Below are 14,137 nucleotides of genomic sequence, written 5' to 3' on the forward strand. Positions count from 1 at the left end.
GCTTGCCGAGCTGCAAGAATAGCTTAGATTTCCACAAACCTGCAGTAATCTGACCAGGAAAAGTGCGTACGTCCGTTCGGACCCTGACGTGGCTCTAAGCACTTTTCCACGTCAAATAACATTTTTATAAATATGAGCGTTGGAGTGGATTTAAGATCAAATGTGTGCGTATGCACGCTTATAAATGAGGCCCCTGGTCTTAAAATATGGATCAATGCCCAGTTTATCTGGACCAGCTGCTCCTCTGAATCTCAACCTGTGAGTGTGATTAATAATTGATGTTTATATTTTCTAGCGATCGTTCAAAATTCATAGATTTGTGTGTCATGTTGTCTGCATGTCTCCTGCTAACTCACGTTTCTGTAGTTCTGCTATTCCGATGTGGTCCAATATTGTCTAAATGTGTGGATTAAAGCAGCTTGTCTGTCTTATTATTGGAGCAACGATCAAGGATGGAGCACGACTTTTGTTTACTAAGTCTAATTCATTATTAGCTATTCATGTTTGTGCTCGACTAACATGTGAGTTCACAACATGCTGTGGGCTCAGTTTTCTTACATAACTGTCAAACAAACGTTTTTCCTCTGTTTTCATCATTACAGTGGAGTGGAGCTCTGTCTGGATTGTGATAGGATGTTAAGATGCTATTCTCTCTGTCAACAGTAAACACTCATTGTGATGTCAAACGATGATATAGACATTTTTTACTTTGTTAATAGTTATGACGTAAAAGTCTGTGTACACATCTGGCCTAAATGTTTATCTTACATTAGAGGTTTTCATCTTCTCTTGGCGTTCTGATACAGTTGGTGCTCCTACATAAAGTATAAGAGTGACGCTGATATCACGTCTTATAAATACCTAAGGTGACACTTACCATAGAGAAACGTCCTGCTCCTACTATGGCTTGCTTAGTTGGGGACACTTGACATTTATTCAACAGTGCTTTGATCTGCCTACATTGACACTATTCTTTAAGAGCTGCTGTGCAGCCAAATAATGTACCAGTTATCAATGTAAAGCTGCTTTGACACAATCTGCATTGTAAAAAGCGCTATATAAATAAAGCTGACTTGACTCCAGTCATGATTGTGAATCAGTTTCTGGTTGATCAACTTCATACATTTCATCATCGGGCTCAAATTGATACGGTAAAATCGATGCTATCTTTTCTGTCCATACGCTGTATACAATGTCTTGCAAATTGACAGCTGTCATTCAGTTATGGCAATGGGGGCGCGGTGCGCGCAGCAGACCAATCACAAAAGATTGGACCATCTGACCAATCAGAGCAGTGTAGACTCACGAGAGGAGGGGTTTAGAGAGACTGATTCTCTGAACAGCTTCAAACGAATCGTGCACAAATCATTGAGAACTGAGGAGAAATTAAATGTATATTATGCAAAAACGAAAACCTTGCATGCATGTAAAGCTGTTGTAGGAGACTCCCAAAACTATATTAGGAACCTTAAAAAAGGCATAATAGGGCACTTTAAATTATTTTTGCTTTAAGGTAATAATTGAAATTCCAAATATAGACTTAATTTTCTTCATGCATCGTTTTAGGGCATGTTTTTGCGAGATTCATAAAAACCTCACAGATATACCTATAAACTGATTTTACAGCAAAAACACTAAAAGAGGATCTAAAAACTCACCTTGTCATTTCTCTCACACAAAAACTTTAGTCTCTGTGCTCTTTTGTGCATGAAGACTCCATCCAGGTGGCCCGTCTCCACCGAGCGGATCTCTATGGCCTTCTCTCCCCAGCCCATGATCTGGTTAGAGCGAATGTAAGCTGCAAGATAAACAAAAACACGTGTGTGAGAAATGACAGTTTGTTAACAAATGCACACTAACTGGCATGTATGATGGGCTGGAGATACAGAGCAGAGGTCCTAAACCCTGCTCCGGGAGACTGTCCTGCAAAAGACAGAGGGTCTCCCAGAAGCAGGGATGACCTCTGAACTCTTCTGTTTAGTAATTAGACACTGCAGTCAATGGGTTTTTGGTTCAAAGAGCGTTGGCTGGGAAAACACACAACGGTGACTATTTACAACACCTGGGGCCTGTGCCATAAAACACGTTTAGCAAGTAAGCTAGGCTTATTTCAGTGGATTATTTGCTAAACTTGTTTTATGACACAGGCCCCTGCTCTGGGCAGGTTGGGCGATAAAGGCCACGCTGATGGCAGTACAGACGACATCTCTTTCATTCGGCTGTGCAGGAGCCGACCTTCCTATCAGCATGGGAAAAACTGAACTTGATCCGAATCAAGCGGTTTCATCACAACTATGTTCCTTTTTAGAAAGAAATAGTATCAGTGAGGATTTCCAGTCAGGATTTAGACCGTACCATAGTACTGAGACTGCTCTCATTAGAGTTACTAATGATTTGCTCTTATCATCAGATCGTGGTTGTATCTCTCTATTAGTGTTACTGGATCTTAGTGCTGCATTTGACACTATTGATCACAATATTCTTCTAAACAGACTCGAAAATTATGTTGGCATTAGTGGAATTGCATTGGCATGGTTCAAATCATACTTATCTGACCGTTATCAGTTTGTAGTAGTAAATGATGAGATGTCATATCAATCACAAGTTAAATATGGAGTACCGCAAGGCTCAGTACTAGGACCGTTGCTTTTTACTCTGTACATGCTACCCTTGGGAGCAGACACACTCTCGTCAGTTCAAATCTACATTAACAGACCCACCTCTTTAACCTAGCACAACACACCATCACATTTCTATCATTCAAATCCGCTAAGGGATTATTAGGCTGCATTAATTAGGTCAACCATCATCGGGAACACTTCCCAAAACACCCAATATACTTGTTACATTGTAAGGAGAATTGCATCAACGCTTATATTTGCGTATCCGGCGGGATCCGGTCCCTATCCAGATCAGATGGTGGACTTGCACCTGGATGTCAGCAGAGACCACGACTAGAGACAGACCCCTGGGAAGGCCTCGACACCCATCGGCACAGATCCTCGGTACGAGAACCAGACAGTCCTCTGCACAGACTCTGACTAGTTTCGATGTCTCCCAGCATATGCTATCGTGATGCATCGCAATCTTCAAGGGAACTGAAGGACACCAATCTACAGTCTGACTTGTGATGCAGCCTGGAATCATAACCACACCATGCTGGTCTGTTTGGCCAGAGGAGGACTGGCCCCTGACACGTTTTTTTCTCCATTCTGTCACCTGATGGAGTTTGGGTTCGCCTCTGGCTTGCTTAGTCGGGGACACTTGATATTCATCAATACTCTTGATCTGCCTGCACTGACACTATAGCGTGAGAACTGAACTGAGCTGGACGATGACGTCACTGTTCTCCCTGGAGCTGCTTTACAGCAGAACCGAACCCCATTCGCATCACTGAATCATTACTGTCCCATTTATACCTTAAAAGCTTCTTTAAAACAATTTCTATTGTATAAAGTGTTAAATAAATAAAGGCTTGACTTGTTGATGACAGTTTTCTTTCTGCTAAAAATAAACATAATAATATATATAATATAACTAAATATAAACGGAATAGGTGATAAATGAATAATATAAAAGAGAAACAGTGTACCAGCCTGCAGGGTTGTGCAGTTGGATAAAGTCCATGTCCAGCGGTACTGTAGGCTGGAGAGAACGCTGATTAAGAAAGAGAACACAAGCACGGAGCCATTTCCCCCGAAAAACAGTTCGTTCGAGGCGTGTAGCCTTTAACATGAGAAGCTTCGTTTATCAACTACATCACGACTGATTGACTTCTCCGTCCTGACGATGCATTACAGTCATATGACAGGATATGGACACATGCAGTTCTGCTGAATTTGTTCCCAGTGGTAGTTGCTCTTAAAAGTCGCTGCTCATTTCATTTGCATAAATCAGCCAGCAAAGGGCCTGGTCGCGCATCACCTGTCAGAGCACGTGCAATTAATGCTTCACATATCCGAATGCGCATCGAGTCATGTGATCTTAGACAGTGTAGCTCAACTATGCAAAAACCACTGCAGCGTGATTATGATTACATGCAAATATACTGATAATAAAATAGTACTCGTCTTTCTACAAATACTGTAACAATAGAGTGTAATGAGTGATTAACGTACCGACAGATGTGGGCATCTCGCCCCACTGGAGCACCACGTCTTTGGTGATGCGGCCGTAGGTGTTGACATACACGCCCTCGTCCTCATAACACACCAGCAGCTCGATGCCATCCGTGTTCGGCAGGATGATGATGGCGTGCGACTGAATACTCGTCTGAATCTGAAGCCAAACAAGAGAGAGGAAGAAGAAGAAGGGTGAGAAGAGACTGAAGAGCTCAAACTAACGCGTTTCACTATCAGTACATACGTGAGTCGGCAGATAAATGTCATAGACGGCTCCTGAGTCTACATCCACGGCATGAAACCCAGAGCAGGACCCATAGATGACCTTTAACCTTTGGCCTTCTTCAACTGTGAGGTCAACGAGCAGTGGCTTGTGCACCAGATCACCAAACGACTATCAAACAAAGAGGGAAACGTCATCATTTTTTCATGCTTTCATTGTGAGATGTCTTTAAATTTTACAATAAAATATCAGCATACATAATTTAAAATTCATTCACACCAAGGGCGAGTATAATAACTGTATTAGCACAATATCGTTCTGTTTATTGTAAGTGTGCTGCGGTTATATGTCCACGCTCTTTAAAGCAGGATGGATTCTGATTGGCTGTCAATGTTTTATCGTTCATCAGATGAGGAAAATAATCCCTTTCAGAGTGATTCCAACATCGTTCCTCTATGTCGTTATCATTATTGCTGTGGTGCGGACTCTACAAACTAAAACAACAGCACATCACATCTCGCTCGACTCTCACGGACACATTCGGTCGGTCACCTTGAAAGCCATGAACTTGTGGTATGGTTTGGGAGCCCACGCATACACCTCGACTGAATTCTTCAGGGCCAGAACCAGGAACTTGATCCTCTCGTACTTCACTACAGACCAAACAGACAACACATGTCAGTGTCAGCGCTGTGAACTGAGAAACACGTGATCAGATCAATAATTCATTACAATTCCTCATTAAGGTGTTTCTGCAGAGGAGGAATAAAAGTCAGAGCTTTGTTTTACAGAATCTTTAGGATATGAACTAGGGGTGTAACGGTACACAAATCTGACGGTTCGGTACGTCCCTCGGTTATGAAGTCATGATTCGGTGCGGGTTCGGGTGGTTTATTGAACACTATTATAACTAAAATATTCTTAAGGATAAAAAAAAAAGATCTCTGGGAGCCTTTACTTACGCATTACTATAATAAAGGTTCAGAGCCCAAACTATTATCATTTATTTGCTATTTATTTTTAGATATAATAATCAACACTCAAATAAGTTTTTGCATTAATCAAATTATAAAATTATGTTTTTCCTCCAATTCATTGTTGAAATATAATCATTTACGCAGTGGCTGTGATTTTCATGACAGATTTATTTAAACATACATTAAATAATCAAGACATCACTAACAGATTCATTAAAATATAATGAATATATAGGCTAATATGGTGCATATATTTAGCAAAAGTCAATAATGTATAATAATGCCACGTGACGCAGTGTTTACCAGCTGTTTTACTGACATGATGTGTCAATATGAGACGTTACAGTAAGGTGTGTAGCTAGATTATTCTGTAACTAATAATACAGAGGAAGAGATGAAGTGAGGCGCCTCTAGAGAGATCCGTCACGCCACATCGAAGCGTGTTTATTTACTTATTTATTCATGAGCAACAATGGCTATATTCCTGGCAATATTAACAGTATGTAAAAATTCTCATTACAATATCATTTTAATACATCATTTACAATAATATAAACATTTTCTTAAGAAAATCAATATCCAAAAACATATAAATAACCCTAACAACAGCAATAATAATAACATATAGAGTCTATCAGTTTAATTCTAGAGTTCTTCCTGCAGAGACCTTGTTAAAGATGTCCATTAATACATTTTCTGAATAAAAATGTTGTCTAATGCCATTTAAAACTGGACGTTCTTTTAAAATATGTTTTGCACAAGTCACGGTCGCGGTTTCTCTTCTCCTTTCAATATGAATGTCCAGTTCGACAGCTTGTGTACACAACCAGGTCATGTCCATTTTCAGAATAATAACATGATTAATTCCTTGATTTATGACTGGATTCTCCTCATATAGTGTGTTATATTTGCACTCATTCCATTCTATTCTCCATATATTATAAATGTAGAGATTCATTATGCGTCAGATGCTGTTATATTCTGTCATTTCCAGCCGAAGTGCTTCCTCAGCCACTTGTTAGGGTTAGGTATCAAACAAAAAATAACATTAAAATCTTGTTTCTTTAAAGAGTCCACTTTTCCGATTATGCTGATAATCGTAGGATGTTCAGTTTTCAAAGACTCGTGCTTGTAGGCAGGACCGGGAATCTGTGCAGATTAAAAAATTACATCGTTGTTGTTCTTCTACTTGTTGGCGAGCTAAAAGTAAAAGCTTCGGCAGATATATGACCATGTGACTTTGATCCATCCGTGAAGATCAGTACATGGGACGGTAAACTGCATGAAATTTCTCCTGATAAATATTTGAATGATTTAGCTTTTTTATACTGATCCAGGTGCATCATAATAGTTTTTTACACAAAAGAATTTCATGCTCAAATGGACAGAATTTGACACCATTTCTTATTGAAAGTATCCAAATGCAGAGCTCATTGGGATTATTGGTGGTTAGGCTACAGCGCTGTATTCGTCGTGTTCGTCTTATCCACCCGTCTGTGTCCGACATCTTCATGTTGCAGTGTAATGCGTTCAGTGCACATGTGCACCGTACCGGACGTCCTGTACCCCAGCGGTTCGGCACGAATACATGTACCGTTTCACCCTGATATGAACACATACCGACTTTGTAGTGCACACAGCCCTCCAAGTCTCCTACGGTGGTCCAGCCCTGCTTCTTCTCCACCTCAGGGTCATTATGGAGGATCTTGTTCCTCAGCCACGAGAGATAGTACACACGCAATTTATTCTTCTTCCCTAAAATAAAAATAAGGATTAGAAGCTTGTGTCTTATGCCTGAACTAAGTCACATTTTTTGACAGATTTAACTGTTTAATGTGTAATGCTTAAAACATTTTGTGTAAAAAAAAGTAATATTTTTTATGCATTAGCATGATAAATTGTGCCATTTTCTCTGTATAAAAATCACTGATTTGAATACTGATCATGATTTTGCACAGATCTTCAACCAGTTTAAATAAAGCAGAGCTTTAGGTTTAGAGGATTTTATGGCTGAGCAGAAACCGTTTCAAATAAAGTGGAAAAAAGACCAAACATTTCCTACAAATCATCCATATAACAAATGACGTCTATACACCTTTTACATCTATAAAGCAGTCTTAATAACTTCCAGGAAGTACAGGACCTTCTGTGTGTCATGGAATATTTCAACATGTCTAAACATGATAAAGTACAGCATGTGTCAAAACAATTTTAAAACTAGGTTTACACAATTTCTTTAAAACTGATATGGTTTCCACATAATACATGTCATGTCTGAGACTTTACCACGAAGTCAGACAGAAATAGGGGAAGTAGATTGTTTGAGAAGGTATGCGAGAGAACCATATTACAAGAGAGGATGTTATGTAACTGACACGTGACACCGAAAGCACGCGTGCGGTCACACCAACACATCCTCCTTCATACGAATCCATATCCAGAGATGGCGTACGAGGCTGCGTTACCTGATATTGTCACTAGCACATTAAGTCCCTCCAGAACATCCATTTGTTGAAAGCGTCTACGACTTATGAGTGGGTAGACTTTCCCTTGACCGCTGCGATCCAGCAGCATGAGGCCGCTCTCGGTCCCGACCAACAGATTCACACCTGAAACACAAGGAGAAAACTCTTTTAACTGCTTTTACTGACTCTCTCACATAATATTTTATTTTTCTACATCATCAAGACACTCCAGAAGAACTCGAGTGTTCAGTCAGCACAAAACTGTAATGTCACAATTTTCTAATATTAGAATATATATTACATCATATATAATGACATATATTTAATGACATCCCATTCCTAATCCGTAGGGTTTAATATGGAGTTGGCCCACCCTTTGCAGCTATAACAGCCTCAACTCTTCTGGGAAGGCTTTCCACAAGGTTTAGGAGTGTGTTTATGGGAATTTTTGACCATTCTTCTAGAAGCGCATTTGTGAGGTCAGGCAGTGATGTTGGCGAGAAGGCCTGGCTCACAGTCTCCGCTCTAATTCATCCCAAAGGTGTTCTGTCGGGTTGAGGTCAGGACTCTGTGCAGGCCAGTCAAGTTCCTCCACACCAAACTCGCTCATCCATGTCTTTATGGACCTTGCTTTGTGCACTGGAGCACAGTCATGTTGGAGCAGGAACATCCCCAAACTGTTCCCACAAAGTTGGGAGCATGAAATTGTCCAAAATGTCTTGGTATGCTGAAGCATTAAGAGTTCCTTTCACTGGAACTAAGGGTTCAAGCCCAACCCCTGAAAAACAACCCCACACCATAATCCCCCTCCACCAAACTTTACACTCGGCACAATGCAGTCAGGCAAGTATCGTTTCCCTGGCAACAGCCAAACCCAGACCCGTCCATCGGATCGCCAGACAGAGAAGCGTGATTGGTCACTCCAGAGAACACGTCTCCACTGCTCTAGAGTCCAGTGACGGCTGCTTTACTCCACTGCATCCGACGCTTTGCATTGCATTGGTGATGTGAGGCTTGGATGCAGCTGCTCGGCCATGGAAACCCATTCCATGAAGCTCTCTACACACTGTTCTTGAGCTAATCTGAAGGACACATGAAGTTTGGGGGTCTGTAGCTATTGACTCTGGCGACTTCTGCGCACTGTGAGCCTCAGCATGCGCTGACCCCGCTCTGTGATTTTACGTGGCCGACCACTTCATGACTGAGTTGCTGTTGTTTCCAGTTGCTTCCACTTTGTTATGACACCACTAACAGCTGACCGTGGAATATTTAGTAGAGAGGAAATTTCTGACTTATCAATTATTATTAATTGACTTATTGCACAGGTGGAAACCTATCACGGTACCACGCTTGAGTTCACTGAGCTCCTGAGAGCGACCCGTTCTTTCACAGATGTTTGTAGAAGCAGTCTGCATGTCTAGTGCTTGATTTATACACCTGTGGCCATGAAGTGATTGAACACCTGAATTTGGAGGAGTGTCCCAATACTTTTGGCAATATAGTGTGTGTATATATATATATATATATATATATATATATATATATATATATATATATATATATATATATATATATATACACACACACACACACACACACACACACGAGTTATATAGCGAGAATGAGTTATTTTGATGAAAGATCAAACTTTTGTTTTCTTTGGAAAAACATGCACTGATCAACCATTTACAGTAAGACCTGGAACATTTATTAAGAAAGTTAAATGGACTTCTAATGCAATAACAGATCGAGCTGTGACAATACAACAATGCTTTGCTATACTTTTCACAACACTTTATCAATATTTCTGTTTTTGCACTCAAATCAGTTATTTAGAAGACATAATGCAATTAATAAAGCGATGTAAATAAGTGTAAACCGTGAGAGCTGTGTTTCTCCGTGTGTTTTACGAGATGCGAATCTGAAGCCGATTTGCAGGATTTCAGGAGCTCATGGTGTCGTCTTGTGTTTCTGCTGTCGCAAGTCAAGAGAAACATCCTGCTTTACGCTTAATTTAAGAAAACAACTAGGCTTAATCAGTGAACAACTAATCCAAATAATGTTTGGCATGTGTCAGAAATAAATGCATTAATGTGCATTGGCATATCAAGACCCAGACCCTTTGCACCTTTAGTTTGACTGGTGTTTGAAATCAAGACGCCATCAGGAGTTCAGCAGCACTCACCCCACAGAGCAGCGCACAAGATCTCCGAATTAAACCTCTTCTTGTATTTGCGGATCTCCGGCGTGTCGTTCTGTGGCCGTGTGTTGACAGGATTGACGTTGACCACCGAACCCTTACGGGACGCGTCCTGACGCAGAGCCTCCTGCAGCCGAGCGTCATTACTGTAACCTGAGGAACATCACATGCTCACATCATGATGACAGCCCAATTATCTGTTAGCGCTTTTACACACACAGCTTTCAAATCTGTTTTTCTCACAGGAAAAAACTAAACAGAGAAACATTTAAGAGAATATATGTTGAATTAAGAAAATCAAGTCAATATATTAAACAGTACAACAAATACTTGCATGCTGTATAAATACTTTGAATAGAAATATTTTACATACAATACAATAATAACTTTGATTTATTGTTTAACTGATTTCTGGTCATGAGAACTTAAGGGGAAATGTGTTGATTTGTCCCAAAATCATTTCTTTAAATGTGCCAAAAAAGCTTAATTTCTTTCAGCATTTTTTTTTTTTTTAGATTCACAGATTCACATTTTCCAAGATCTGTCAGGAATGTCAAAAGATTGACAATGATTAATAAAATGTCAAAATCGTTTTTTGGAAATTACGCTGTCATGTTCTGTACTGTTCAAAATATTCTAAGAAATTTCAGTTGGCAGAATCTGTGGCATCACGTTGATTTCTGTGAAAATGATTTCAGCTGGCCCTAGCCGTCTTTGAGAGGTTACAGTGAGGCTCTTATAATGATAGAGTCCAGATCATGACCTCTGCTGGAGACACAGGGAACTGCACTTACCAGCGTTATTGAGAGCGCTGCCGGTGGACGGAGAGACCTGGAGGAGGCGCGGGTCAATGAAGGGCGTGAAAGAGGAGGAAGACTTGTGCTTCGGCACAGTGGGAGTCTGTGAGAGGAGCACGAGCAAAGAATGAGGAAACACTACAGTGAAGAGTGACACGTGCAGAGTAACATGAACGTTTTCTTCAGTAAATGTACTGCAGTAAAGTTTGCCACAAGCTCAAGACTGTCTAACAGCTATAACTAAACACACAAATGATAAAACATGAATGACTTGATGGTGGTTGGTGAAAAAAATAGACGAATTGACTGATGGAAACAATGATCATTGCGATTCTAAGAATAACAAAGAAGGAACAACAAGGGAGGAAATGGATGCAAGCAAGCTGAAGGAGAAACACATTTCTCTTTTCTCGGTTTCTGGGGCTCATCTCCGTGACGTCTGAATTCCTGCTGTAATCCTTCCCACACGTAACGCAGAAGAACCAGTTTCTTCTCATCAGTAATGTAGAAAAAAAAAAACTTTAATTTTTTTTTTAAATAAATATTTGAAACATATTAAATATTGTATATTATATTTGACTTTTTTTATTGTACTCACTTTTTAGATGTACATATTTTATGGCCGACATTTCTGTACTGTAACAAACGGGACCTCAACTGCCCAAACTAACCTTCCTGTATCTGCATGAAGCCAACAGTGATCGTTTTTTCATTCAAACTGATGAATTAAAGGAATAATTGAATCCCATGATTTACTCACCCTCAAGCCATCCTATCTTCTTTCAGCCGAACACAATTATTAAATAATATCCCGTCTCTTCCCAGCTTTGTAATGCCACTGATAGCGCCGAGGAGCTCTAAAAAGTACATCCATCCACATACGACTCCAGAGGGTTAATAAAGGCCTTCTGAAGCATAGCGATGGGTTTTGTAAGAGGAATATCTGTATGTAAAACTTTATGAACTATATTCACTGGCTTCCTGCGACGGCCGGCCACACGTTCACGAGCTCGTAGCGTAAGCTTGGGTGAAAACTGCTGAAAGCAGAAGCGCAGAGGACAGAACAAAACGAAACGCCGGTCACAAATCAGAAATCTAAAACTAGAATTTTTAAAGAGAAACGTTGGAGGATTTCGATAAGAGAAGAGGAGCTACGTCATGTCAGAGGTCACCCTTCCGCCGGAACTCGTGGACGCGTCAAACAACGTCCTGGATCGCGTCGGAGGATTATATGTTTGTTCGGAGCATTTGACTGTAGAATGTTTTATAATCAAGGCCGTTCAATGCAGGACTGGAGATCAGACAGCGTGCTGTCTTTGCTGTCTTTCCTGTCCTGCTCCAACCCTAAAAACTGTCACATGAGCCCTTTTGATTTCAGCCAGTAAAGCCATGTGTGCCTGAGCATGCTTCGACTGTCAGTTTTTAGGATATTAACCAGTTAATGAAGTTGGTTAATCAGAGTTTGCTACAAGAATTAGTATCATAAAAAGGTAGAATGATTAGAATGACACAGCTAAACCTCCCACCATCAGAGCTAGGAGACGAGAGAAGACCTTCTACCTCTGCCAGGTACAGGTGTCTGTCCGAGGGACTGAGGGGGGACAGGGCAGGGCTGCTGGGAGAGGAGACGGAGTGAGGGGGCGAGCGCTGACTCTGCTGGAGCAGGTCGGGCAGGAGCGGGTTTCCACCCCTAATGCAGTTCCTCTGCCCAATCTCTACTGGACTGGGACTAGAAGCCTCTTTCCAACCTGAACCCAACAGTGTCACGGGCCCTGATCTCTGGAACTGAGAAAGGCAAACGTCTGGGAAACGCTCCTCATGCCATCATCAAACCGCTCTTTTTAAGTCAAGACTCTTTTCCTTTCGTTTTAAATTGCTGCTTTTCTGGGGTAAACTTGCAGTTAGGGGCAAAAAAGCTGAAGGTGAAACAATATCATTCAAATATAATCTTCAAAACAAGAAATTAAAAATCCATAATTCACAGAAAACAAGGACAATGATGAAATCATGAAATAAAGGAACAGTGACAATGGACAAAAAGAAAAACAAATAATCAAACAATAAACGTCCAACATTTGTGTGTTTGTATACTGTATGTGACACTATATTATAGTTCTGCTCTCAGATGAGATGGGATGAGATGAGAAACGTAAAATCAGCCAAAGCTGGCAATGCTTCAAACGCCTACAGAAGAATCCAACTTCATTTATGATCCCATTTCACATCAGGTGTCTTTATCTAGAGTACTTACATTAACAGTAAGAGTTCAGTACAATGTACTGCTGGTGAGCTGTTGTCATTCTGAGGCCGGGATACGGCAGCTTCAGGGTTACAGCTCAGTGTAATTACAGATGTGATCACATGCTCACACTTTCAATAAGGGCATCGTGTCAGGTGCTTAACTGTTCAATGTAAGTACACAGCAGGTAGAGACATCCGCTCGTAATGCAAGTGTGTGTGTGTGTGTGTGTGTGTGTGCGCGGCACCTGTCTCATGACCAGCGTGCTGTCTTTGCATGGCGTAGAGGAGGCGTCATCGTCCTGGACCACCATCGTCTTCGCTGCTTCTGCCTCACCGTTACTGAGTCTAGACGAGCTGTCAATCACAGGAGGATTGGTGTCTAACAGCATATGGACTTGGAACAACACTGTGTCGCTTATTTCCCACTATTCTTAAAAGATTCAATACAAAACCAGCATTCTCAAGAGTGACACACATCTCCATCATACTACTGGACAAATGTGTGGCATTTCCTGAGCTTAATGTTGTTCTGGATGTCCAATGGAACCTCTGCTGATTGAAAAGATGCCGGACAAGCCTACCCTCCTCCTCGTGAGTCCTCTGGGCCGGACGTCGACTCGTCTCCGATGTCCTGATCCACCTCCTCATCATCTTCATCATCGGTGGTCCCGGAGTCGTCGCTGGAGGACGAGTAGTCCGTGGCTTTGTGCTGCGGCCGCACGTCCTCCACCGCACGCAGTTCCTTCGCCAGAGCCGTCAGATCCTGCCGGTCACATGCAAACAGTGCGCAGACTTGATGTCATATCAGGACTAGATGAGAACAAACAGCACTCTTGATCACACAACACCTCGACTGCAGCGACTACAGAGAACTGCTCGTCCTTAACAGAGTTCACATGACTGTCCGAGCAGAGGACATGCCCACACGCCGACCTGACTGAGATGTGTCCCCGTTAAAACTGTTAATTCACTGACACTGTATTATTCTCTGAAGAACTGCTTTGTTGCACTTATACTTGAAACTACTGATTCCTGAATGTAGGTGACCCTCACACGGATTATACTGCAACTACAGGAATACACCAGCTTCAGTACACGCTATTTCGACTCTCC

General features: G+C 41.3%; 1 protein-coding gene across 2 annotated transcripts in view; it reads right to left on the reverse strand.

Moving 5' to 3' along the window:
- map4k4 (mitogen-activated protein kinase kinase kinase kinase 4) overlaps positions 1–14,137 on the reverse strand; it is a 44,138-nt gene that overhangs the window by 2,637 nt on the left and 27,364 nt on the right. The window contains exons 16-26 of one of the 2 annotated variants that reach the window (XM_048192466.1): positions 13,606–13,787; positions 13,270–13,378; positions 12,344–12,568; positions 10,781–10,886; positions 9,972–10,139; positions 7,787–7,930; positions 6,942–7,076; positions 4,897–4,997; positions 4,366–4,515; positions 4,119–4,278; positions 1,659–1,798 (exon numbers count right to left, since the gene is read on the reverse strand). In XM_048192466.1, coding sequence (XP_048048423.1) covers positions 1,659–1,798; positions 4,119–4,278; positions 4,366–4,515; positions 4,897–4,997; positions 6,942–7,076; positions 7,787–7,930; positions 9,972–10,139; positions 10,781–10,886; positions 12,344–12,568; positions 13,270–13,378; positions 13,606–13,787 — 1,620 coding nt within the window. The remainder of the gene's footprint in view (positions 1–1,658; positions 1,799–4,118; positions 4,279–4,365; positions 4,516–4,896; positions 4,998–6,941; positions 7,077–7,786; positions 7,931–9,971; positions 10,140–10,780; positions 10,887–12,343; positions 12,569–13,269; positions 13,379–13,605; positions 13,788–14,137) is intronic. The other variant, XM_048192467.1, reaches the window with a different exon arrangement.

This window comes from Megalobrama amblycephala, linkage group LG6, assembly GCF_018812025.1.
Source record: "Megalobrama amblycephala isolate DHTTF-2021 linkage group LG6, ASM1881202v1, whole genome shotgun sequence".
In the NCBI taxonomy this organism is placed as follows: Eukaryota; Metazoa; Chordata; class Actinopteri; order Cypriniformes; family Xenocyprididae; genus Megalobrama; species Megalobrama amblycephala.